Source organism: Carya illinoinensis, chromosome 4, assembly GCF_018687715.1.
Source record: "Carya illinoinensis cultivar Pawnee chromosome 4, C.illinoinensisPawnee_v1, whole genome shotgun sequence".
NCBI lineage: Eukaryota > Viridiplantae > Streptophyta > Magnoliopsida > Fagales > Juglandaceae > Carya > Carya illinoinensis.
In genome coordinates, this window is record NC_056755.1 from 1,439,321 (window position 1) to 1,466,273 (window position 26,953).

A 26,953-nucleotide genomic window follows, 5' to 3' on the forward strand; every position below is an offset into this window, starting at 1 on the left:
TAATTGGTCCACTTGGGGATTTCAGATTGGTAAGGTCGTGTTGACCCTTTTATCCTGAGCTGAACTGTCATCGTGGGCCTTGCTTCCTGTGCTCCGACATGAGGCCACGACTGGACATTGAACACTTGGCGGAAAATGGTTTGTGGAAAAGTATCACAAAGCAGAAGTTGGGATGGGGTTGGATTTGAGTTGCCATCAATGCATGCGACTTCAAATGAGTTTGAGATCATGTGTGCTGAAGCTCAAATCTCTCTCTCTCTCTCTCTCTCTCTCTCTCTCTCTCTCTCTCTCTCTCTCTCTCTCTCCTTTTTTCTTTTCAATTTATATCACACATTATATTCTTTCACTAGGAACCAAAATTGGGAGAGTCATCGTATATATGCTGATCTTGAGCCGATTGACCATAAGTGGAAAGAAAAAATCACTGAAATAGAAAATCACGCGAGAAATTATATGGTATTGGGGGAGCAAAGGTGGGGGCAAATTAACGAAGTGATTATCATATCCTTGGTCATCATGATCTGGCGAGAATAAATAAACATGTCCTTGGGCAGTACTAGGATCAATGTGCCAAATTAATAATGTCCCAACTGCAGGCTGCTAGCTAGAGCGATTAAAAGAAAGACAAAAAGGGTTGGAAATAAAACCAACGAATATGCCGTGTGTCATGGAGCTGCACATGAAGTCAATGGAAATACGTGTAAGAGAGAAATGTCTGAACTGGATAATATTGTTTATTATTGATTACAGCTTATTTCAAATTATTATATTTATTCTCAAAGATCTCTTTTTACATATATGATGTTCGTCTAAGAATTATACAAAGAGAGGTAGGAGTTTCACCCAACTAATGCATCGTGATAAGAGGACCAATCTGCAGGGAGATCAGGTGTTAGATCCTGGTTGGTTTATTCTTTATACTTAAATGAGTTTTAATTTCATGTGAATAGCATGGTCGTACTTTTGAATTCGACTCAGCCGATCGAGCCCTCCCAGATTTATAGATCATGTTGCATTCAGATCATTGAATATAATATTTTTAAGACATTTCCAGATGATAGCAGCTGTAATCTATTCTTCTAGAAAAATAATTTTTACAAATTCTTTGCAATTTTTTTATAAAAAATAAATTATATTTACAATCATAAATTACGTACGCAAGTATCACACGCTTATTTTGAAAAAAATTGAGTAAATTTGAGAGTAACGTGACAACATTAATTTTTTAATTATTGACTTTACTTTTTTTCAAAAATAACGTGTGATATTTAAATAATCTATAACTATATTTAACATTACTCATTATTTTATTGATAAGCAACCAAGATAGATCTAAGTGATGGTATTTCCAAGTTACGTGAACATGGTGATGCATCTACTCTTATTAATAGGAAAATGTTATGTCTTCCATTAATCTCATTTACTTTTTATAATATTACGTTGATGTGATTTGGTCCATACTTAGAGAACAATTTTGATTTTGATTTTTACGAAAAAACTCGACAAATTAATAATAGCAATGATACATTATCAATATAAAAAAATGGTATTGGTATGTAGTGTGCCACCCATTTTTGACCATATTCATTAGTACAAACTTTTATTTTTATTTTTATAATATTTTATTTTTTATATTTTTTAATATTTTTAAAAAATAAAAAATACACTATTATATTAAAAGTCACTTATTTAATTATTAAATAAATTTTTTTTAAAAAAATATATAAACGATTAAAATGAAGAGATAAACTTAAAGTACATATTAGCATTTTCCATACGTTTACTATTTTATTATTTTTCTTATATATTTTCAATAAAATAATATTGTAAGGTGGACTTCAGACGTCCGCGGTGGGACTGGCGAGGGGTTTCTATCCTCCATTTTGTACCTCAGACTATCCAATAAAATTATATTTTTTGAAAATTAAAAAAGGGGAGGCAAAAAAATTAAAAAAGATGCAGTTGCCCATTAAATTGCTAAGTGGCCTGGGCCCGATGGGGCCGTGGGTCTGAAACCTTCATATGAGTTGGGCTTTAACTTCTTTGACAACGATTAGGACACAGCAATAACGAACTTGTACAGCAAGCCGAGCCCAAGCCATGTTTATTATGAAAAAAATGCAGCATTTATTCAAAGTGCTCTCTCTTTCTGTTTTACTCTTTGAAGAATTACGGTCAGAATGAAAAACATAGCGTTGCTGAAAAAAAAAAATCAAATAGAAAAAAAATGAGAAATATATATGGCTTGGAACATTTAAACAGAACTGCGTGTAATGATCCGAAAGAGAACGAACGACAGGAGTGCCAACCGTCCCCAACGGTCACCCATTTGGCAAAAATGCACCAGCCTGCGGGCTCTGAAAGAAGCCCATGCTTTTGTACTCGTCAACGGCTTCAACTCCAATCCCTCTGCTCTCAGAGAGATCATTTTCGCGGGTGCAGTAGCTATTTCAGGTACCATAGAATACGCGCACCAATTGTTCGCTCATATTACGGAACCAGACAACTTCATGTGGAACACCATGATTAGAGGTTCTGCTCAGAGCCCCGACCCTTTAAACGCGATTTCGATTTACAAAAGGATGGAGTATCGGCATGTAAAGCCCGATAACTTCACTTTCCCGTTTGTACTCAAAGCCTGCACTAGGCTCTCTTGGGTCAAGATGGGATTTGGGTTTCATGGGAAGGTGGTGAAGTATGGGTTCCAGTCAAATACGTTTATTAGAAATACCCTCATTTATTTTCATGCAAATTGTGGGGAGTTGAGTGTTGCGAGAGCGCTATTTGACGAATCGGCGAAAAGGGATGTTGTACCTTGGTCAGCCTTGACGGCTGGGTATGCCAGGCGTGGGGAGTTGGGTATTGCGAGGCAGCTCTTTGATGAAATGCCGGTTAGAGATTTGGTATCTTGGAATGTCATGATAACGGGATATGTGAAGCAAGGGGAGATGGAGAGCGCTAGGAAACTCTTTAACAAGGTTCCAAAGAGAGATGTGGTGACTTGGAATGCGATGATTGCGGGGTATGTGCTTTGCGGATTGAATGAACAGGCACTGGAGATGTTTGAGGAGATGGGAAGTGTGGGAGAGCGGCCAGATGAGGTGACCATGTTAAGTCTATTGTCCGCTTGTGCTGATTTGGGAAATTTAGATGCTGGGCAGAAGATACACTGCAGCCTTTTGGAAATTTTTTCTGGAGATTTGAGCATTTTACTTGGGAATGCACTTATAGATATGTACGCCAAGTGCGGGAATATTGAGAGAGCACTCGACGTGTTTAGAGGGATGAGAGACAGAGATGTATCTACTTGGAATTCAGTGATAGGAGGCTTGGCTTTCCATGGCCACGCCAAGGAATCAATTGATCTGTTTGTCAAGATGAGGAGGTTGAAAGTCAGACCAAATGAAATCACTTTCGTCGGTGTCTTGGTTGCTTGCAGTCATGCAGGAAAAGTTGAAGAGGGACGAGGATACTTCAATCTTATGAAGAATGAGTATAAAATCGAGCCAAACATTAGGCATTGTGGGTGCATGGTGGACTTGCTCGGGCGAGCAGGGCAACTAAAGGAAGCATTTGAGTTCATAGACTCGATGGAAATTGAGCCCAATGCCATTGTGTGGAGGACTCTGCTTGGGGCATGCAGAATACATGGAAATGTTGAATTGGCAAGGCGTGCAAATGAGCGGCTACTTGAAATGAGAAGGGACCAGAGTGGGGATTATGTACTTCTATCTAACATATATGCTTCAAGGGGCGAGTGGGATGGGGTTGAGAAGATGAGAAAGTTGATGGATGACAGTGGGGTGAGGAAGGAGCCTGGCTTTAGCCTGATTGAAGCAGATGACAGAGCTCTCATGCAGTTTTTATTTGATTCAAAACCTCAGTGGAAGTCCAGGATTTCAAATAGGTGATATGCTGGTCACTAATATTTAAAAAAAAAAAAGAAAAAAGAGTATAATTGCATCTAGCATAGGACCATTTTTTGTTCAACTTGTTGGAGACAAACAAGAAAGTTTTGGATTGGATTGGATGCTGAGAGAATTGCAAGCTAGTTACTATACACTCCTCTAAGACCACAATTAGTGCTCGATTTTACATTTCCACGAATGATTCTCAGATAGAAGTTAACGTAATTACTTAAAAAGAAGAAGTTGACACATTAAGTTACTGTTTGGCTATTAAGAATTATCATTTCAAACGTAAAATTTTCATCTCATTATTATAATTTTTTTAAATTTTTATATAAAATATAATAAATAATTTATTTTTTTTATTTTTTTAAAATTTAAAATAATAATTTAATATTTTATCTTAAAATTTAAAATAGAAATCTGCCGAGCAGAACCATAAATGAGTGGAGCCTTATCAAACCCAAACATAAGCGGTTGACTTTTTGGACTTGTGACTTGCTCAAACTTGGTCTGAAGAGGCAGATACCCAGCTCCAATCGTTCACATCGATCCGCAATTAACCAAACTAGAGTTATTGGCTAGTCTTTCCCCCTCCTCGCTTTCTGTCGGAAAAATGGCCAGGGAGCCAATAAAGCAAGAGAGATCAAGATGAAGAAATGACTCAAAGCTGAGCGCTTTTCTGAAAGGTGCTGTGGGTGCAGCCATCACCCTTGTCTGCTTATTTGCAGACGCTCATCCATCCGTCTCACTCAGTGTACGTGTCACGGTCGGCCTTCTTCTTCTCGTGTCTGGTCTGCCTGTCAGAGAAGGTTTAATTAATGTACTATCGATGTAGCTTTCTCCCCATGATGTGGATTGCTGACTTACCTACTGTAATCACAGAGAAAGAATATTGATCTAGCACTATCACGTGATTACCCTTTCTTTTTTTTTTTTTACCCATTCACTACTTAATTACAATTATTTTTATTTTTATTTTATTTTCTTTTAAATATTTTTTTAATATTCTTAATCACTACGAAAAAATTAAAAATATATATAATTTTACTAATACTCATTTCTTAATTATTAAGTAAAATAAAAAATTAAAAAAAATTAAATATAAAAAAAAATAGTAAATGAATTATGGTGGAGTAGTAAGGTATATCATTTTCCTTTTATAAAAAGTGCAGAAATTAGTGTATGAGCTTTGTTATCATCATTTTCATTTTTCACACATATTATATATTTTTATATTTTTTAATTTGATTTTTTAAAAAAATTAATTAATTTTTTATTCATTATTCTTGTACTACATATTTAGTAATAAAAAATAAATAAAGAAATTAAGTTTGATGGATTAGCAGAATGTTTCTTTTTTTGAAACATCAAGAAATGAGACCCATGAGCTGGATTGCTTTAAGAAATCCCATATAACTACTCCTTTGTTTAGCGTAAGTCGAAGCCAAAGCTGTTTTCACTCAAAGATCGAAACGAAGCCAGATTTAAAAGACGGTGGAGACACGGTCTGCTGGAACAGAAAGGTAATTATATTGTTGTATAGCTGGGAAGATAAACATTTGAAGTGTTTAGAGTCAAGATATGTTCAACTTGCCCAGTTTGAAATTTAGACTAGTTCAGTATAACTTTAAATCAAGAGTAACGTCTAAACATAATTTTTAAATCACTAGATTCAATTCAATTCAAAATTTTACCACACATGAGTATCATATTTTTCTTCTACTTAACAACTCTTTATAAGTAAAATTCATTATTTTTTTAATTTTTTAAATTTCACAAAACTAACTTTACCATTTTAACTCACTATTATTCGTGAAAAATTCTCGACTCGTCACAACTCTCCTTCAAACAGAGCCTAATCACCGGTAAATCTGAATCCATGTCAACTTTGTTTTTACAATACTCGCACTCACCCTCATATCAGAATCCTCGAGTAAAGAACAGTTTATTAGAAAGGATCGATGTCTATAAGACTGATTTCAAAGAAATTAGATCAACATCTAGTCCCATTCCCCTCCACCCCCCAAAATAAAGAAAAAAAAAAAAAAAACCTGTCTCAAAGGCTATTTTATTGTAAGTTACCTGAAAAAAAGATAGATTTGTAAACTAAAGAATTGAAAACAATAATCTTGATATTTATATCTATGTAAAGGATGTAATGTCAAACAGTGTGAACAGCTTGAAACCGAGATGCAGGGAAGGCAGCCACCTGAAGTATGTGACCACATCCAGAAAAACTTATGATTTCATCTGTAAAATCTGCAATGCTGGACAAATAATATTATTGTAAATGACCTCCTCATGTAGAAGCAGCAAAACGCTCAAATGAGAAATCTGCAATGGGAAGCTCGATCGTTCACTTAACTTACAGATGGAAAACCGCATCCAGCAGCCAAATAAGCAGCAATATTGGTGACGATCCCCATCAGCACAGTCATTCTTGATATTATCATCATAAATCCAGCATGACAAAAGGAGGCAGTTACATAGCCAGAGATGACTTGCCGGATAGCTCGACCATGATCAGCATGTATGCATGGTAAATACATAGATACTATCATGTATATGTAAGTTTTGCCGGCAAGTCATCCTTGGCTGCATTACATGACCTCATTTTAACATGCAAGACTCTAGATGAAAATAGGTCCACATCATAGAGGAAGCTCCCCATCAACTCGCAAAACCAAATATTTTTTTTCCCAAATGGGCTGCAGACAGACATTCCGACCAACTCAACCAATCCAAGAGAGCCCAAACTACCATGAACTCAAAAGTGGACAGAGCAAGGAATTTCCCCAGACGAGAAAGGCAACCTTTCCCTAGTGGGATAATGAAAACAGGCTCCCTCCCTTTACTTTCACGAAAAGGAAAGAAACAAGCATTCATGTCCCGAAGATAGTCAGTATAAACAAGTAGAGAGGCAGAGGCCGATTGGACTGATTACATCTTGGCAGTGTGTGGACGAATGAGGTTTGCAGCTAACAGATCAGGACCTCTCAAGTTCATAAAGAAATATCTATTCAATCTATTGATATGCATGCCATTCAAAACAAGTATTAAATGATGCTGACTAGTTTTTTGGCAGAAAGGACATCTATACCCGCTGGACGGTCCAATTTCTTCCTCTCTCCAGGGTTCACAGTGTTGGATGTGACATTACATGGTTGTAGAAACCAAGAGAGATATTGCTCAATGCTCGTTTGTAATATGTCATTTTAAAATTTTCATTTCATCTGTTTTATTCTCTTTTCTTTTGAATATAATTTAAATATATTCAAATTTTTTAAATTAATCATTGTTATTATCTTTTTAACTTTTAAATAAATAATAATTCAAATTTTTAAAAAATTTTAAACAAAAATAATATTTTTAAACTATTTTATAATAATATTTTAATTTTATAATATTTTATATTCAATTTTTTTTTCATTTTTTAAAATTTAAAAATTATTCTACTTAAATTATCTCATTACTATTTATAAATTATCTTATTATTATTTATAAAATTTTTATCTCATCTCATTCTTAATCTCAAATAAATCCAAATTAAAGATCTATCCCATCACCTTACACTTTTGCTTGGCTTCTCATTAAGAGCCAAGTCTAAAATAGAACTTAAATATAGTCTTTTAGCTATAATATGGTATAATATGGATTTCTAAACAGATTAATCCACATTGAACTAGTTATTTTAAAGTCTAAATAATAATATAATATTATTTATTTTAATAATGTTTATTTTTTTAATATTTTATAAATACACCTCATATATTAATTAATAATTTTATTAAAAAATAAAATTATTAAAAATTTACTATAGAAGGACAGATGTGGGTAACTTTACCAAGACAAAGGAACAAAAAATGAAGGTAAAAAATGAGGGAAAGAGAGAGGGAAGGAGATAAAATAATAAAATATACTTTTGAACTCAGAATAGTGGCTCGCCATGTTTGAAAATGTTATAAGATTTACTGTAGCACAAATGTCAAGCTTTACAAGTATAACTAGACCAATTTGGATGTATTTTTTCATATTTAGTTAAAAGTTGGACTTAGCATTGCCATTGCTCTTAGACTTCTTCCGGTCCTTTAATATGGCCATAGCTTTTGACGTGGTATCTCACTTAAAATCATATTATTGGAATAATTACTACAAATATAAATAGATTATATAAAATAAATTTATAAATTAATATAATTTTATAGAATTTATTATATCTATTTTATAATAAAAATATACCATATCAAATTATAATAATTTTTAAATTTATTTTCATGTAATTTTTGTATAGTTCAAATATTCTCCTCTGGTAAACGTGGCAAAAGATGTATGGCAAAAGATTCGGAATTTAGCCAAGTGGGGTGGTATCTAATATTTTTTTTTTTTCAAAAAGTGAATTTCCCATAATCTTACACCAAATAGTCGTTTGTTTTTTGGTGCATCATCTTGTCCATGTGTGGGGGCAAGCACGTTTTACAATTGGCTGATGATTTACATGCATTTTATCTTGCTTTCCAAAGCAGATGGCTCAGCACCAGCCAGCAGTCATGGAAAGAGTGCTAGTAGTTAAGAGTGTGGGAGGTTTGGATACCAAATTGAGATAAGTAAAGTGTAAATCGATCTCGTCTGAAAGTGATGGATTAAAATTTTTGGTCTATTATTTTTTTCTGACCGAATAAAACTGAACATCAACATGGATTGGATTGGACTGGACTGATAGCTATTAATGCGTCGGTCTAATTATTTTGTTTAATTTTTTAAATAAATTAATAAAAAAATTATTGAAATTATTAAATTAAAATTAAGGGTATTATTAATGCAATTATGTAACTAACTCATTAAAAAATATTGTATATGGTTAATAAGAATAAATTAGATAAAAACTACATCATTAATTTATACAATTACTATATAAAAATAATATACTAAATTATTAAAAATATTTTAAAAAAATATATATAAGTTGAGTCCATTCGATCTGGTCTAGTTTAAAATTTATAAACATTGAAACCAGACTAAATGGCCTTGGTTCACAATTTATTGGATCGAGACCGACTAATCTAAAATTTGGTTCGATCTAATCGATTTTTCCCGTCTAGACCGGCCAATTTACACCTCTAGAGATGATTTGAAAATTAAAAATTAAATAAAATATTATTAAAATATTATTTTTATTTGTGGATTTAAAAAAATTGAATTGTTTATTATATTTTTTTTGAAGATTTTTAAAAAATTCTAATAATTAGATGAGATAAAATAAATCAATATATTTTCTAATTTAGATAATGAGATGAGATAAGATGATTTTAGATAAAAATTTAATAAAATATGGTTACAATATTATTTTTTAGGATTATCATTATTTTAAAATTTAAAAATTGAATTGTTTATTATATTTTGTATGAAAATTTTAAAAAATAATAATAATAAAATAAAATAAGATAAAAATTAAACATTTTTACAATACAAACAGGGCATAAGTAAACAAATAAGCTGGTCAATATCTAAGCCAAACAAAAGATGATGATACGGATCAAAGCTCCGTTCCATTAACCTCCAAATCCACGTCCGTTCAGTTTGTCTATATAAAATTTTTATCTTAAATTTAAAATTTTTATTTTATTATTAATTTTTTAAAAATTTATATACAAAATATAATAAATAATTTAATTTTTTTTAACTATTTAAATTTTAAAAAATAATAATATTAAAATAATTTATTTTAAAACTTAAAATTTTCAAATGGCTATACCGAATCTAGTTCTACTTTGCTATTGAAATTTTTTAAATGAGAATTTTGAATTTTAAGATTAAATATTAAAATATTATATTTTAATATTATTATTATTTTAAAATTAAAAAAATAAAAATAAAATAAAATTATTTATTATATTTTATATAAAAATTTAAAATAATTATAACGATGAATTCTTGGTACCTTAGAACCTCAACTTGTGTCTGCACCATGCGTTCTTAATTCACATGTACATGACATCGAGATGTTTAGGTTGACTTCAGACGTCACCTCAACTTTTCTTTTTTAATTATTATATCAACCATGCCTCTACACACGCCGCCACTGCCGAGGATAACTATGCCAGCGGCATCAGGTCGTCTCTTTTTTTCTGTCTTCTGGTTTTTAGTACTTGGTCGTAATGTAAGAGGGTTTTTTGCTCTTTTTAATTACAGCCTTGACAAGACAAAAAGCTGATTTGCTTGATCAGCTACTTTAAAAACCATTGATATTTAACATAGATCGCCGTGAAGTGCAATAACCAATAAGAATGAATTATATAATTTTATCAGGTAGTTTATTATTTTTTTGCTACATATACCCATGTTTCGGGATTTCTTTGTATCCAATAAGAAAAATAGATTTATGCTACACTAATATAATTTTTCGCAGAAGTCTCCGTACAAACTTCTTTTTAGACCGTTAGTTATTTAATTTTTAATAACGCTTTGGGTACCAATTTTCTGATCACTAGTGGGTTAGCTCCAACATAAAATACACCAAATTTGCGATATTTTTCAATATCATTGTTCCTTTCAACTCTTGACGCTGGTCCTTTGCTAGAAACAGTTCGAAAGGTTACACGCTTGTCAATTAGTCGAACCTCTATATATCCGTCAAGGCTTCAAGCTAGCCAACGACACTCTTTGAGTACTAACTCTCGCTTCGGACCATCGAAAAACAAAGAAAAGATACTTTCATCAAGTTTTTTTTGTAGAAATACCAGACGAAAGTACCATGTTTTCCACTTCAAGTTTCGTTCTTAAGCAAATTTTAGCAAGTTTCTCCAGTGCTCTTTACACTACCGCAACTTACATATTCCAAAAGCAACTTATTTTGACAAAGATCAGAGACCGGATTAAATTTTAGGCACTTCGATTGTTAGGCTGGATTTTCTCGAATCTTCTCGCAACAAACACATCCACCGTCTGGTTCTGCCTAGCTCAAACCCAAGCCTAATTGGCAGGGTTTGGAGAGTTTTCAACCATCAAGGCAAAGCTTGTGGAATATGATTTTTAATAGATTATATCTTCACAAGATAATAAGCTGTGGCTTCACACACATTTCATGCAAATATTGTAGCCTGTCATATTCAAGAGCTTTGAATAGATACAAATCGTAGAATCAATTATTTTCCTTTTAAAACTCCATCGTTGGGTAGAACAGTTACCATTTCATTAGTCTGCATCAAATCTTCATTCTGAAGTATATCTTAGCAAATAGAAAGCACCAAGGATTCATAGAAGTTTGAAAACAACGTCAGATATAGCAAACCCACTCACTGTTTTTGGGGATGGGATCAGTTAACATTGGCCTTTGCCCTCGTAAACATACACATGCACATAAATACAAACACAAACACCCAAAAATGAAATAGAAATATTATTTATAATTCATTACAAACAAAGATACTACAACTGACAATAATAAAGGCAAAATGAATTATACACATACCAGATAGAAACTTGCCAAATGAATTGCAAATGAGACTGACAGTCTTCCAATGAGCTACAAATTTGGCGTCACAATGGAGCCCACAGTGTGTGAACTGACCTACCCCAAGAATCGTCAAGTATTGACTACCACCAAGGAATCTACAAATCAGCCTCCAAAAGTATACATAGTTCCAAGCATCCATGAAATGGCATACAAGATAACCGATATACAAACACCCAATCTTACCTAAACGCAGAAACAATTGCCAGACAACCAGGCTTTAAAAAAGTAGGCGACTTTATAACCTAATTTGGTGATTAACTCCGTCGCTATCACTATATATCTAATTTAAAAATGAACCTGCTGGCAAGACAGTAGAACTGCCAGAAAGAATTTATTGAAGCATGCATTTCAGTGATACAGCCATGCATCATTTAAGTTGAAAGATAAACACTATTGGATGCACACCTGATTGGCTATCCAGAAAAGTCAGTCTCCATAACCACCAACTCGCATACATAGCTAATCATGTTGAAACGGATTCAGTAAATATCCTGTTGTACTATCACTATGTAGGCTTCACAATGCTGTTTTCAAGTGGTTCCAGTGGCTCGCAAAGTCACAGAAAATCATGAAAATGAAGACCAAAAAAACACAGCTTATTTTAATCAGATTCCTTAAAGCTAAGGTTTCACAGACAGATGGATATCACAATTATAACATTATAAAACCAATTTCAACAGTGCCTTGAATCTTGATATCTGCTTTTAGATTGGCATAATAGCAAATATCAATCCTGAAATCGAAAATAAAAAAGCTGCTTCATTACAGCATTATTGGTTTAGTTTTCCTTTTTGTGTGGAATCCCCGAGATCGTACAAATGCAACTTGTCTTTTACCCGGTTAAACTCCAGACCAAAGTAATGTGTCTCAATCACATGGATTGGGTAAATCATCAGCTTTTTGCCAATGAGATGCGGTCCTCTAGAGATCGTTTGCACCCATAAGTTTGAATCTTATGGGTGCAAACGATAAGGCTCTTACCACTTAAGCCAACCCCTAGTGGTTGGTATTTTAGGTTTCAGAAGATCAACTTTTTTTTATAAGTAATTTCAGAAGATCGACTTAATTCCAGTAAATTAAAAGGCACAAAGATCAGGCTGCATAGCTGAGAACTGTCAGGTAAATAAATCCAACACTAATACAACTACTAGAGGCTGGAAGCAACAAGGTTTTCAGTTGAACGAAATGTGAACTGGAAAAAAATGCAGTAAAAAGGCAATCCGGATATATAGGTTCTTGGGTACGTGCAGAAGACATTGAGCTTGGGAAATTTGGTAACATGGAAAAGGCAAATCTAAATGTGTAGAAGATCTCCACTCTAAATAGAAGCGTCAAGGTAGGCCAGAAGAATGTCAAATCCTGGTTCATCTGGTCTTCCAGTTTAGGCAGTAGGCTTCATCAAAAGAGGCAGTAGGCTGGCTTCAGGCTTCACACATTTCAGCTGTTTTAATGGGAAGGGAAAGGCAACAAAGGGAAAACAAGTGCATCAGAATTCTATATACAGGGAGTTTTTTTCTTTTTTGATAAGAATTCTATATATGGGAGATTGGGAGGTTATGATATCAAAGTGTCATATACTAATGCGAGACTGGGCTACTAAAGGAAATCTATCCAGTCATATTAATAAACAAAACACAATTGAATGAAAACCAGACTCTACCTTCAGGGACCAATCAGAAAACACTAGTAACCATAGTTTCTCCGACGAGAAGAAGGGTTCTGGCCTGACAACCTGGTAACAAATGTAATATCAGACTAGTGCTTAAAAAGGCATCACGTGAAAACAGTGACCATACAAAATCAACACTAGAAACTTCCAGAATACATGCATTGGAAAATGAGCCAAAAACAGAGATCCATTCTGCATTCTAAGTCATGTAATCAGAAACTTTAAGGATTCTCGTATCCATAGAGGTTAAAGAAAAGAAGGGGGTTTAAGCTGTCAACCTGAATCATTCTTTCTACTGCGTTTGGAACAGATCCAATTAGCCAATAATCACACAAAGAATTTGTGAATGGAAAAAACACAAATAGAAGGTGCAGTCCAAGTAAATAGAACGATAGTGAAGAAAGAAAAACTCTTACCCAGAGCTACCAGTACGCCCGGAAGAATAATCACCATAGGCTCCATAAGCACCACCTCCAATCTACAAATCACATGAAGACGTATTATTCCAAAACAAACAAGAGATAGAAGCTAGTGCAACTGATCAACATATTTCAAAGCATTGAATTGATCGTGTACTGATACATTAGTGTATGGGATTAGGACAAGACAGCAGACAGGTCTGAGAGAGATATGTATAAAGACATGGAAAAGTAATCAGAAAAGGAATTTGAGTAATGAACAGAATAAATATAAAAATAATGGTAATAGAATTATTACTTTAATTGTTTTGAAAGGTTGGTAAACAACTCTATAACAAGATGAAAAAATACCTGCGAACCACCATAAGTTCCATAACTGTCAGCTGCTGCCAAATCGCTAGAGCCACCATAGCCACCAGCATAAGAATGCCCACGACCGTGTCTTTTACCATCTCTACTTTCATAAGTTAAACCATCAGAACCTTCTGCAGAGACAGGCAGATAAGGCAAAACTGGAAGAAATGCAGACACTGCACCCTCTCTATCAAAAAGATTTGCTCTCAATCGCGTCACTACTTGTATAAGTGCATCCTTGGCAATATCAAGGTCTCCAGAAATCTGATTATCAACATTAATTACCATCCAAATTAACCACAAAATCAGTGAAATAATGTTTTAAAAAAATATACAATTCCAAAATACCATGGTGATGCTTACCTGCACCATCTCATCATCTTCAGATGCAACTTTAGGGAGGTTCTCTTTTGAGAGTATGCGAATATTAGCTTTGGTCAGTCTCCTCATCTCAGTTACAATAGCTCCTCCTTTACCAATAAGACAGCCAATTCGTGAAGTGGGGACAAGTAGGCGGGTCGTGAACGAGATAGCTCCTGAATCTCTTTCAAGTTTCTCGCTGCATCTTGGTTGCAAACGCACAGCTGCGTCTATGGTGGGAGAATATGAGTCTTCGAAGAACTGAAATACCAGTCTATAAATCATTAGACCTCCATAATATAATACTTGTGATTAAGTGCCCACAGAACACGTCTACAAATATAGAAAAATGTACCTCCTTTGCTGAAATTGTTATTAAGCAGTCATCTCCTTCAGCGGTCGAACTATCTACCTTAATGGCTGCCCCAGAATCCTGTCTGATCTGATTGATTATGACACCACCCTTCCCAATCACACCTCCAATGTTGCCAGTGGGACAAACAAGACGAAGAGAAAATTCTTTTGAAGATGCCTCATCCCTGGGAGCAGAGTATAAGGAGCGTGACCAGTCTCCAGTATCACCCTTGTAGCTTCCTCCATAAGGGCCCATCAGCGGAGCTATGCCCACAATTGGGGCACCAGCAGTTGGTCCCATGAGTGAACCACCGGATGCATACATATTGGGTGCAGTAGAAGTAAGCATGTGCTGAGATCGTGATGGATTATCATGAAGGCGAGATGCGATTTGATGCAGAGCTTTTTTCACAACCAGGGATTCCCCAGATACCTACAGCACAAAAGAAACAAATAAATAAGTGAAACGTTACAAAGGATTCCCCAGATTACTACAGCCAGCACACAAGAAACAAATAAATACGTGAAAAAGTTACAAGGTTCACTCTCCCAACACTAAAATAATTAACCATATTCAACTACGAAAATCTAAAAAATAAACATTAAAAAAAAACTCATCAGATGAACTTAGACCTCTGCCATACATATCCTAGAAGGACAAAGGAATTGAACCAAGTTAGTATCCCAGCCCCCCCCCCCCCCCCCCCCCCCCCCCCCCCCAAAAAAAAAAAAAAAAAAAAAAAAGGAAGCCAGCAGCAATACAAATGAGCAATCGTCTCCACCCCAAAACTCAGATAACATGTTGCGTTAAAACCAAAGCTGATTGCAACCAGTAAAAAAAATACCATTACAGATCCTTTTAGCAAAAATCATACCATGCTTCACCATACAGCAAGCTAATGCTTCCCATAAATGTCAAAATTACATTTTCTTCGGCTATTAAATTTCTTTTTACAATTTCTTGCAACAGGAGAATCTAAAATAGGTCCCAAAATGCACAGTAACAAAAGCAAGATGAGGATAGTGCGAACTGCAATTCATCCAGAACACCTGTACGAGCTCGTCAGAGCTTAAAGCACAAGGAGGCAAATGTTCATCCTTGAGAATGCGAATTTGTGCTCCAGTGTCACTACGAATATTCTGAACAATCTGTCCACCTTTTCCAATAATACAACCAATCTGATCAGATGGAACAAGAAGCCGAGCAGTAACTTGTTGACCTCTATCAGACTCCTCATCACCGTGGGAATCTTCGGCAACAACTCTGTCATGCACCTTGAAAAGAGCCTCCTGTGCTGGACAAACATAATCACCACCATCTTCAAAGGCATTAGTCTCATCACTGGAGCTGTAGATGGTAACAACACGTTCATCACATCCCGGCACTGTCTCACCAATCTTAATCTTCGACTTAGTGTCTGTCCTCAACTGCTTCACAATGTCCCCTCCCCTACCAATAACACTTCCAATCTTCTTTACAGGGCACAAATACCGGTAAACAGTATCTTCTGAATCTATGACAAATTGGTCTCTATCATCACCAGGATTTCTCCTTTTACTTCCTCCATTATCAGAATAGTCAGACTGATAATGGGTTCGCTTGCCATGAGTATTCCTCTGACCGGCCATTGGAAGAATGGATTGATATTCTGTTAGCAAATCAATGCACGAACTGATAAGAAAAGATGCTCGCAAAAAAATAAAGGCAAAAAAGAATGCTAAAATGCTATATGGATTGGCCAAATTCAGTTCTAACAACTCAAAAGTGCGAGAGATAATCCATACATTGCAAACCCATATTCAAACACCAGTGGACGTCTTAAAGTAAAATTCAAAAATAAGTTTCCTGGTTCAGTATATGAAGGTGAGATAAAATTCCAAATAAATCTACTAACTCCCTAAAAATATCAATTATGCGATCAAAATATCTTACCCATCACATTACTTATACTCTCGAGGAAACATTGTCAAAAACATGAAGTTTGCCGCTAAACCAATAAGGGCATTATAAATCCACAGAATCTATACAAAACAGACTTTTCCAATTTGTTTTGCATAGAACTCCAAGAAACCATGACCCAAAGTTTCAATCACATCCAGAAAGAAAAACCAACTCCATTTGAATCAATGGAGCCGCTGACTCCTTGCTACCACTTCAGGACCAACCGAACCCACAATGCGACCTTTTCACAGTCAATGTAAAATTCGATACCTCAACATACGCACGTATAGTTCATCCCAAACCGAGTTTCTACGTACCTTGAATAATACAATCATTTATTCAAAATCATAAACAAAAAACATTTTAAACAGTGATTCCAACCAAAATCTTTCTTCCTTCTTTTTTTTTGGGGGGGGGGGGGGGGGGGGGGGGGGGGGAACCACCCCATGGCAGAGCCCTTAGGACTCACTCATGGAACCTAAAACCCCTGGAGAGACTACCACAGCAACCCACCGTCATGGCCAACCACTTAAATCGCATCTTGATCCAGTAGAAATCGAACCTGACATGGGTGCACATAAGTTCGCCCTTACCCCTTGGGCTACCCACGGTGTTGGGTTTCCAACGAAAAACCTCGAGAACAAATATTAAGCAAACACTCCTATAAGAGAATTGGACCGGTGGAAAAACACGATTCGTAAGGCCTTAGAGCAGAAATAATTCATTAGAAAGTATCCTAGAAAATATTTGCCCTCAAGAGACGTATAATATAATTTAGAGTGTAAATAAATAAAACACTCGACGTCGAGTTTCATGTCAACTAAGTAAAACTACGATTGTTTGCATTAAAAAGACGACGGATACGGAGAAATTACAATTTAAATGTAGATCCGAGCAATAAAAAATCCTTTAAACCCGAATTCCACATCAAAATTTTGAAAAATAAATACACAAAGGAATAGCATGGGATATGAAGAGCAACGTAAGAGGGGGAAAATTGAGGAAGAAAGAAGTATAAACTGGGGATATACCTTGATCGAGAGGGTAAAGATTTAGAGGTAACGAAATCTGAGCAAATGATACGAGTGATTGAGCAGGGAAGAGATCTGGGTTCGAGTTCTAGGGTTTAGAGTTTAGACCGGACCTGCTCTTATTTAGATATTTTTTCGAGGGTATATTTATGCTTTTCTCCCCGTATCTTTCTCACAATTACAAGTACCGACTAATCATCCTCTCATTATATATTATACATAATTTTTCTTTTACTAAATATATAAGATATAAATAATGAATAGAACTTAATAAATTTAAGAAAGATAAAACTAAACAATAATTATAAAAAATAAAAATAAAAATAATATATAAAAATAATAAATAGTAAAACTCAAATTTATTATTTTTAATAAATTAACCGAAAATTTGTCGTGGATTCGACTACCCTTTAAGGTGCATAGAATATAGATGCAGGATGGCACACGTCTCATTTGGAATGGTTGTAAACCAGCTGTCATAAAATTATAGAATCACCCTGATAATATTGATGCAAAGTTGGCTCTGCAGCCACTCCACATTACGATGGTGGACATTTTACTATACAAAAATAAAAAATAATTAATTAACATTTTATTATCACTACTAAATGAAAATAAAATAAAATGATGATCTTTAAAAAATAATAAATAATTATTAAAAAAAATTCAATTCAATAATTTTATTTGCATATTTATTATTATTTTTTTATCTTTTTAATTTTAATTCTTAAATAAATATATAGTGTAAGGGGTTTGAATATAATAACTCTAATTATTGAGAGAAGTATTTCATTGGGGGAAAAAAACAAAGAAAAGAAGGAGAAAGTAGTAAATTGCCGACGCGCTCTGTTTCTGACCTCCGTCGGTATATAAAATATCCCCAAATTTACACGGACCAGGGCAGTAGAGCTAACCCTACACATATTTTTCGGGAAAATCCTCCCGCTTTCTTGATATCCAAACACCGTCCATTTTACCCAAAACCCTAGATGTCGACATCGGGGCAGCCTCAGTTCCGCTACACCCAGACCCCCTCGAAGGTCCTCCACCTCCGCAATCTCCCCTGGGAGTGCGCCGAGGAGGAGCTCATCGAGCTCTGCAAGCCCTTCGGCAAGATAGTCAACACCAAGTGCAACGTCGGCGCCAATCGCAACCAGGCCTTCGTCGAATTCGTAAGCCCCTCCCTTTGCTGAAAGAGTCAGTATAACTTTTTACTGGAATTCAATGCTATCGTGTATCTTTTAAAAAAATTACTTTGTTTATATGTGCGTACCTATCTGTGTAGGCTGGTAGATATGTAGGAAGATGTGATAAATTTTGTTCGTACAATAGGCGTTTTGGTGAATGACGATATGGGTCTTGGTGACATGCGTTTGGTTGATTTGGTGTCTGTCTGAACTGGGGTTTCTGGTTTATGGATACTTTTAGCGGTACCCTTTCACGAAGAATGACATGTGACTGAGAGAGAATTTATGGGTTGAGCTAATTATATGGGCGTTTCTGATGCGGTTTTCTAATTTTCCAATGATTGTCAACGATTTTGTTTTGAATCCATCCATTTGGCATGGTAGAAGATAGGTAACCGGGAAACTTCGGAAAAAATTACAGCAGTGTTTACTTGTTAGTTCCCCTCCATGACATGTAAAAATGCCTAAGAATTGCAAATGGGTTATTTTCAATGTAGGAACTCGGGTTTATGAAGATGCATTTTTTTCTCTGCTAAGTACGCATTTTATCTGATAAGTAAATATTTATTAATATCGATAAATGGGCGTAACCCAGAGATATATATATACACATCTTTTTCAAGATTTTCTTGTCTCTAATGTGCCTACCTAGTTAGGGCATTAGACTAGTGTAACTGGCTTTGCCATTCTTTGATCAATATATTTATTTATTCATCAAAAATATATATACACATCTTTAGGCTGTGGGCATGATTTATAATAGAAATATCAACTCTTGCAGGCAGATTTAAATCAGGCTATATCAATGGTTTCATATTATGCATCATCTTCAGAGCCTGCACAAGTTCGTGGCAAAACTGTGTATATTCAATATTCAAATAGACATGAAATTGTGAACAACAAAAGTCCGGGAGATGTTCCTGGAAATGTCTTGCTTGTTACCATTGAGGGTGTAGAAGCTGGTGATGTTAGCATTGATGTGATTCACTTGGTTAGTGCCTTACTGGATCCCTTACATTGTTTGTCTTTCAAACATTATAAAGTACAAACACTTATATTAAGTAGCATTTTAATTTTTTTTAAAAGACAATAAAAGAAAAAAGTGGTATGAGCTGCCTAATCTTTAATTTTCTTGGAATTTTGCAACACAAGGCAGAAAAGCCTCTACACAAATAGTGTAAACCTTCTGACATCAATTAGGAGTTGTAAAGGATAAATCAAACAAAAGAATAATTTAAAAGGAAATTGTTTTATCAGTTTAAAAGGAACTTGAACAATAGTTTACAACTTTTGAAGGAAGTTTTAGGAGTTTGGGCTACATAAATGACGAATCACAATGAGAAACTTGGTAAAATATTGTGTGAATATCAAAACAAGAACTATTCTAAATGAAGGAAAATTATTTCTCTGGTACCTCAAATGTTTTGTCAGTATAACTTAAGAGTAAAATGGGGCATCAGTTCTCCAAGGTTATTTCTTTTTGATAGGTAATAAGACATTTTATTTCAAGTAAATAGGCATAGCCCAAGTACACAGGAAGTATACAAGAGAATACACCTAAATACAAGTTAAAAAAAAAATAGTACTAAAATAAGGCATTACAAATATTCATATCCCTCACTAGATTGTTCACCCAAAAATTAAAAGTGCTAAAGAAAAAATCCCTAAATTCCCCCATTGTGTGTTCACAATCATTGAAGCACCTCCCATTTCTCTCAAGCCATAAACACCAAAACAGACACAAAGGAATCATCCTCCATTCAGCTGTACTGCCTCTACATCCCGCTGCACCTTGACAGCTAGCCAAGAAATCCTCCACATGAAAAGGCATCACCCAAGCAATGCCTACCCTTGCAAATAACTCATTCCACATGACAATCACCATTTCGCAATGAAGAAACAGGTGGTTGACAGATTCGCCATCTTTTTCTTTTTTTTCTTTTTTTGTAAGTAAGATTCGCCATCTTTTTTACAGATGAAACACCAATCCATCACATATAAACCCCTTTTCCTCAAATTGCCAGTAGTTAAAACTTTCTCCAATTCTCCAAGGTTATAAAGCATCAATGACATCAGATGTCACACACATTGAGAGATTTGAGTAACTATTGGTTATATGCAACAAAATCATTTTGATTGAGCACACAAATGGGCCTAGTCTCGAAGCAGCCGCTGATGCTGTATGTTAAAACATAAAAAACATATTATTTTGTGTCGGTTATATTATGTATGAACCAAAGGTCTAATGCGGTGTGCCTTAGTGGTGTGAAAGGCACAGTTATGTCTTCCCCTTGTCTTGTGTGGCAAATTCCATGTCATTAGGTTACATTTCTGGTCCAATTGCACTAAGGTGGCACTCATGGTGACCCTGGCAATGAATATAAGAACAAGCTTTACATAATGGTTGAATTGGCAGACTTGGATGCATTGGTAATTCCTCAGTTTCATATTAACTCAATGGAATATCATTTTATAATTTGAGTACGTTTGAGAATGTTTTTTCAGGCACATCCATTAGACTTTTTCCTGTGTGACTGGTATAATCACATTTTATAATTTGAGTGCGTATGTTTGAAAAGAACAGCACATCTCCAAGATTTTCTTTTACCTTATGACGGGTAGTCTCTTATCTGTTTTTGGTTGAAATTTTATTAGAAACCGTAGTGTAGAATTCGGGAATATTGGTTGCATGATACAGTATTGGCATTTATCTATTATTTAATTCTTATATTTTTTAGAGTTAGCATCCTGATGGAATTATGTGGCATTTTTTTTTTTATTGAAATCGGTTGAATCACAGATGGTGATGTCTCTTATTTAAATTCTTTTGTTGGAGGCAGTTTGGAATTATTATCATGTACGTCATACTCCTTTCTAAGGTCTCGCATATATGTACAGGTGTCATTCTGCACTTATTTCTGATCTGTTTGGAATTTTTGTTTTTGTCTGATAGTATCTACATCTGGGCTGCTTTCTGATAGTTTCTTTTTCTATCTCTCAATAAGAGTGATATGATGGAGTCATGACTATTTGGAGTTTTTTGGCAGGTCTTTTCTGCTTTTGGCTTTGTGCATAAAATTGCTACCTTTGAAAAGGCTGCAGGTTTCCAGGTGTGGTGCCAGCTGCAGTCTATCTATTTTTAAATTTCATTTGTATTGCGATATCCTCTTAATTCTATGGCATCTGGTAGGCATTAATCCAGTTCAGCGATGCTGAGACTGCATCTGCAGCAAGGAATGCCTTAAACGAAAGAAGCATACCCAGGTATGCCTTGTTGTCATCCCCTCGGCACCTTTGGGCTTTGGTAAGCTTGGGAGCTTTCTAATTGTGTTTTGATGGTTTAAATACAGGTATTTGCTTCCAGAGCATGTTAATTCATGTCACTTGCGTATTTCATATTCGGCACACACTGATCTGAACATTAAGTTCCAGTCTCACAGAAGCAGGTAATAATGGAATCTGGAGATTCTGTAATCTGTTTCCTTAGAAAAGAGCTTTCGTGTTGAAAATTTTGCTTACTCAAATCTTTTGTATTTGTTCTTGTATGTTATTGATTTTGGATTTTGAATTATGCTAATCTTTTTTTGCACTTTTTGTCATCTAGGGGTTAGTGAAGCCTCGTAGGCAGAACACAGATGTGTTGTCATGGCCGCTTAGTAATTTCCTCAATCTTTGATAATAGTTTATACATTTGTTGATGTCATTCTAGTCAGAGTTTATTATTAATTGTCACGGAGCATTGGTGCCACCATTGCTTCTTTATGGAGTCAATTGTGATCATCCTGGGCAGTCAATCCTAGGCAATTATAATTGCAACATGATGGCATGTTAGATAACTGAAGGAGAATTGTAATTTTGGCTTGTTAGATACCATCATTGTCATCCTTCACTTTTACCAGTCTCACTGGAAATCGTAAAGCATTTTCCCATATATTCTTTCAGTGTGCTTTGAGAGTTGACTGAAATTAACTGTAGTAGTTTAATACTCTTTTGCAGTTGAATTTTCAGAACATGATATGCTCTTTTTTAGTTAATTATATTTCACTGGAAATTGGGTGTAACTTCCTATACTCTTATTTTGTTTTGAAGTACTTGTAAAAAAATTTGATGAAAAATAAAACAGATTACTCTCTGTTTCAGCAAAATTTTAACTTGGGTTTTTGCTGTGTTGCCTTTATTTTTTTATTACCAATTTGATAAAAATAATTGTAATGGAGTGTCAGTCTCTGTTTTTAGTAACATGGATGTGTTTCTATCTAGTAGCACTTTATGAAAGCTGTGATTAATTTGTTTGCATAATCTTGCAGGGACTATACGAATCCATACTTACCCGTTAATCCTACTGCAATTGATGGAATTGCTCAGGTACCTTCTTGTTCTTATGGTATTGATTGCATTCGGCAGTGGTGCATGACACAAACTACCTGTCATTTCCAGCCTGCTTTAGGGCCTGATGGAAAAAGGAAAGAACCTGAGAGTAATGTTCTTCTTGCCTCGATAGAGAATATGCAGTATGCTGTCACTGTGGATGTTCTTCACACGGTGAGGGTTGTACACTTACCAATTTGAAGTGATAATAAACTGGGTGGCACTTATTCATGCAGTTGTGCCGGTTTCCCTGTCACAGGTTTTCTCTGCATTCGGTACCGTCCAGAAAATTGCTATATTTGAGAAGAATGGTCAAACCCAGGCACTTATCCAATATCCTGGTATGTATCTTCCTTTGTGATATTTAGTTTCGCTCAAATTCTTATTGCTTTAATTTCATGCATCCTTTTACCTTGTTGTATTCTCTGTCTTGCATGTTAGCATCCTTACACATGTTTTTTCCTTGTTCCTTTCACTTTGAGCAAGACCGAACGAAGACGGAAAAATTCCTTCAGTCATTTGACCATGTGGTTGAAAATCTCAACTTGTCATCTTTGATCCCCCCCACCAAAAAAAAAAGGCGGCCCAGTTCTTAGCCAAGCATTGAACCTTTAAGTGAACCCAGTGGCTGGTACCCCATCCAACACAACCCCGGACTAAGCACAAGAGGTGGTGAATGGAACCCCACGTTATCTAGGAAGGAACAGTTCATTCCCCAGACTAAGCACAAGAGGTGGTGAATGGAATCCCACATTGTCTAGGAAGGAAAAGTTCATTCCCTTTATAGTGATTTCTAAGGGGATCCAATTGTCAATTGTAACCTTGTCTAGCTCTTTTGACTTGTAGGTCTAAATGTGGTTTGGGCTTTTCCTTGGATAGTTCTAATTCATTTTGTATGTCACTTTGACTGTTATCTTAGGGTGCCATCGAGTTTAGGGAGCCCATTATCATCATGGTATGTGATCTATAATGCAAGTTGCACTATTTAGTGACTATGATTGGATAATGTCATTGAAAAACTGATGCAATCTTGCGATACAAGGACATTCTTATAATCTACCATACCTCTCAGCGAAGGCCAATCTTTGGTTCCTGCTCTAGTGTTGATATCTCATTGCACCTTAAGTTATTTAATAAGAGTTGTGGGACTGCTAAATTTTAATATATGAGCTTTTGAAATATAAACCTGTTATCACTCTGTTCAAATGCAGTGTGTAGATTCAAGTCCGTCAATTCACCAGCAGACTTTTACTTATTTTTTTCAAGTGTCCTGTTTACTTGTTGAAGAATAGGGGATAGAAATGAAGAAGGATCCACCAACAGGCATGGGTTAAACAGTTTAGCTGGTTGTATTGTTGAAGGTCTATTGTTGTCTTACTTCTACCACATTATCTTAGGGGATGCTAGGGGAATGAGATGAGATGAGAAATCTGTTAATAGTAGTAAGATGGTTTGTGAACGGTAGTGAAATGGTTTGTTAATAGTAGTTAAATGGTTTGAGTTATGACGTTTTATTAAATTTTGGGAAATGAGAGAAAATGTTAAATAAAAATATTATAAAGTTAAAATATTGGAAAATATAATTTTTTAATATTATATTTGTTTTGAGATTTAAAAAAGTTGAATTTTTTTTGTGTTTTGTTGAGAAGTTTGGAAAAATTGTAATGATTAGATGAAAAGGTTGAATATTTGAAATTGAACAGTGTTTGTGTTTGAGGGATGTTAGAATGAGATAAAATGAGATGGGATGAGATGAAACCTCTTCCAAACAACCCCTTATTCTCTTATTTTGGCTGGTTTTGTTTCCTTTTAATGTTGCTCAGGCATTTGGGACCTTATTGATTCTTTGATACTGGTATTTTCATTTATTGCCCTGTTTGTTTGTTTGTGTTTTGCTTCTTCTCTCTATATTTGAGTTTTAAGGTTATTTTAAAAAAAAATTCTGTAGTGTTATTTTTTAAAAATTTAATTTAACTTTTCGAGGCTCTCAGATGATTTTTGATTTGTTCTCTTCAGATATTAGCACCGCAGCAGTTGCCAGGGAGGCTTTAGAGGGACATTGCATATATGATGGTGGCTATTGTAAGCTTCATCTATCATACTCTCGTCATACTGATCTCAATGTAAAGGTATAAATATGTAATTTGAGTTAATGTTGATGAGAAAAAAATAAATAAAATGGAAATAATGAAAGACATCCTTAGAAGAAAAAGTCGGTCCTTTCTTGATGGAATATGGTCCTTGACTGTATGCTTCCTGACGCTAAACTGCCCTTGTTTATTGTTAATTATATTATATTATACTTTTAAGAATATTTTCTGATAATCAGGCTTTCTGTTTTACGTTTGTTATAGGCTTACAGTGATAAAAGTAGAGATTATACAATCCCAGATGCGAGTTTGCTTGCAGCGCAACCAGTGTCAGGTCTCCCTGGTGCTCCAGCAACTTGGCAAAATCCTCAGGCTGGTCCAATCTATCCTGGAAATGATTTTACTGCTGGAGGTGCTGCGCCACCTCACTATCCTGGTGGACAGATGGCTCCATGGGATCCCACCATGCAGGCTGGCAGAATCCCATTTGGCTCGGTTGGTAGCACTTATCCTGGTCAACCTTTTGCAGGCTCGGTTCCTGCATATGCCACTGCAGCGGTGCCAGCAGGTTCCTCACCACTCACACCTACCAGCCAAATTCCTACTACCTCAATGGGATTTTCTCCAATGGTTCCAACGAATGTGCGACCTGGTGATGCTTCACCTCCTGGTCAGCATACATACTATGGTCAATAGGCTGTATCTTTTTTTCTATATTAGCAATTTTAGTCTCTGTTGTCCTGCTCTCTCAACATCTCGTAAACACATTCTCCACATATTCGTTTGCTTATTCCGGAACTTGATCGTGTTTATTCTACCCTGAAAGAAACTTGCAACTGTTTTAAATTTGTTTAATGTGGCATGCTTCCAGATATCCTAATCTTTCCATTTTGGGTGCATTTGAAATTGACCGTTTGTTACCCACCTTTTATATTTTCTAGTTATAATGAATTTTGTGGGTATTACCTTAAACCTGGAGGTGGTTGGTGAGTAGAGTAACGGAGAAGATAGAAACCTCCATGCAATGCATATGGTCGAGTCAATATTGTGCCAGCACTAGACAATATATTGGTAATTCTTCAAGTTATTGGTAGCTTGGAAAACGGAGGTTTCTGTCTCTGCCGCTCTCAGCTGATCAACGGTAATAGGAGTGTCCGAAAGGGACCAATTCGCAGGGTTTGATTTAGATGAAGATGCCCGACCATCGAACGTTTCACAACCTGTGCGAGAACAATTAAGCAGTTTCTGTCATCTATCCGTGATGACATGATGTTATGTTCGCTTGGGCCTACTTGTTTCTGAATGTATACTCTTACCTAGCCCGGAGATTGTGGGCCCTGGCTTCTGTCGAGAGGACTAAGAATGTATTTCTTCATTTATGAGTTCTTTACGCTATGGTCCCTCTCTATTTATTCTTTTACTGAAAAAAATAAAAAATAAAATAACTTTCTTGTCTGTATTCGCCAACTTGGCTGGAATCTGGATTCCATTGCCGGTTAAAGACAATGTCAACTGGCTGGGGCAGATGAGCCGTTATAGCCTTCTAGGAGTATTCTATTGTAAGTAGCTGCTAATTATTTCAATATCCTGCTTTCAAACAGCACCGAATATCATGATCTAGAACCCACTATAAAAAAACCCTGTATGTGTAAATCAGAAAGTGACCACTTTGGTTTGCTTCATTGATGTTGACCGGTGACCAGACAACACGTATGGTCACCTCGTTAATTAATGATCCTAGCTTCATTATCTTAA

General features: G+C 35.3%; 3 protein-coding genes across 6 annotated transcripts; 2 read left to right on the forward strand and 1 right to left on the reverse strand.

Moving 5' to 3' along the window:
* Positions 1 to 2,124: 2,124 nt before the first annotated feature.
* On the forward strand, positions 2,125 to 4,056 carry LOC122306743 (pentatricopeptide repeat-containing protein At5g15300). The gene has a single exon (XM_043119255.1). The coding sequence runs from the start codon at positions 2,274 to 2,276 to the stop codon at positions 3,909 to 3,911; it is 1,638 nt and encodes a 545-aa protein (XP_042975189.1). The 5' UTR covers positions 2,125 to 2,273; the 3' UTR covers positions 3,912 to 4,056.
* A 7,216-nt stretch (positions 4,057 to 11,272) lies between these two features.
* On the reverse strand, positions 11,273 to 17,708 carry LOC122308248 (KH domain-containing protein At4g18375-like). Its single transcript, XM_043121461.1, has 8 exons — positions 17,554 to 17,708; positions 15,631 to 16,229; positions 14,582 to 15,013; positions 14,230 to 14,487; positions 13,864 to 14,130; positions 13,510 to 13,571; positions 13,085 to 13,156; positions 11,273 to 12,865 (listed from the first exon to the last, which is right to left on the reverse strand). Exons 2-7 carry the CDS (start codon positions 16,207 to 16,209, stop codon positions 13,108 to 13,110), a joined length of 1,647 nt encoding a protein of 548 aa, XP_042977395.1. The 5' UTR covers positions 16,210 to 16,229; positions 17,554 to 17,708; the 3' UTR covers positions 11,273 to 12,865; positions 13,085 to 13,107.
* A 730-nt stretch (positions 17,709 to 18,438) lies between these two features.
* On the forward strand, positions 18,439 to 26,053 carry LOC122308249 (polypyrimidine tract-binding protein homolog 1-like). Of its 4 annotated transcripts, none has more exons than XM_043121462.1 (10): positions 18,439 to 18,725; positions 19,522 to 19,731; positions 21,788 to 21,850; positions 21,931 to 22,004; positions 22,091 to 22,186; positions 23,048 to 23,105; positions 23,178 to 23,282; positions 23,368 to 23,449; positions 25,125 to 25,237; positions 25,463 to 26,053. In XM_043121462.1, the coding sequence occupies exons 1-10, from the start codon at positions 18,543 to 18,545 to the stop codon at positions 25,892 to 25,894; spliced, it is 1,416 nt and encodes a 471-aa protein (XP_042977396.1). In that variant the 5' UTR covers positions 18,439 to 18,542; the 3' UTR covers positions 25,895 to 26,053. The 4 variants fall into 4 exon arrangements, with proteins under 4 accessions (XP_042977396.1, XP_042977399.1, XP_042977397.1 ...); XM_043121465.1 differs by having other exon boundaries at positions 25,125 to 25,190; positions 25,463 to 25,609; XM_043121463.1 differs by lacking the exon at positions 22,091 to 22,186.
* The last annotated feature ends 900 nt before the right edge of the window (positions 26,054 to 26,953 follow it).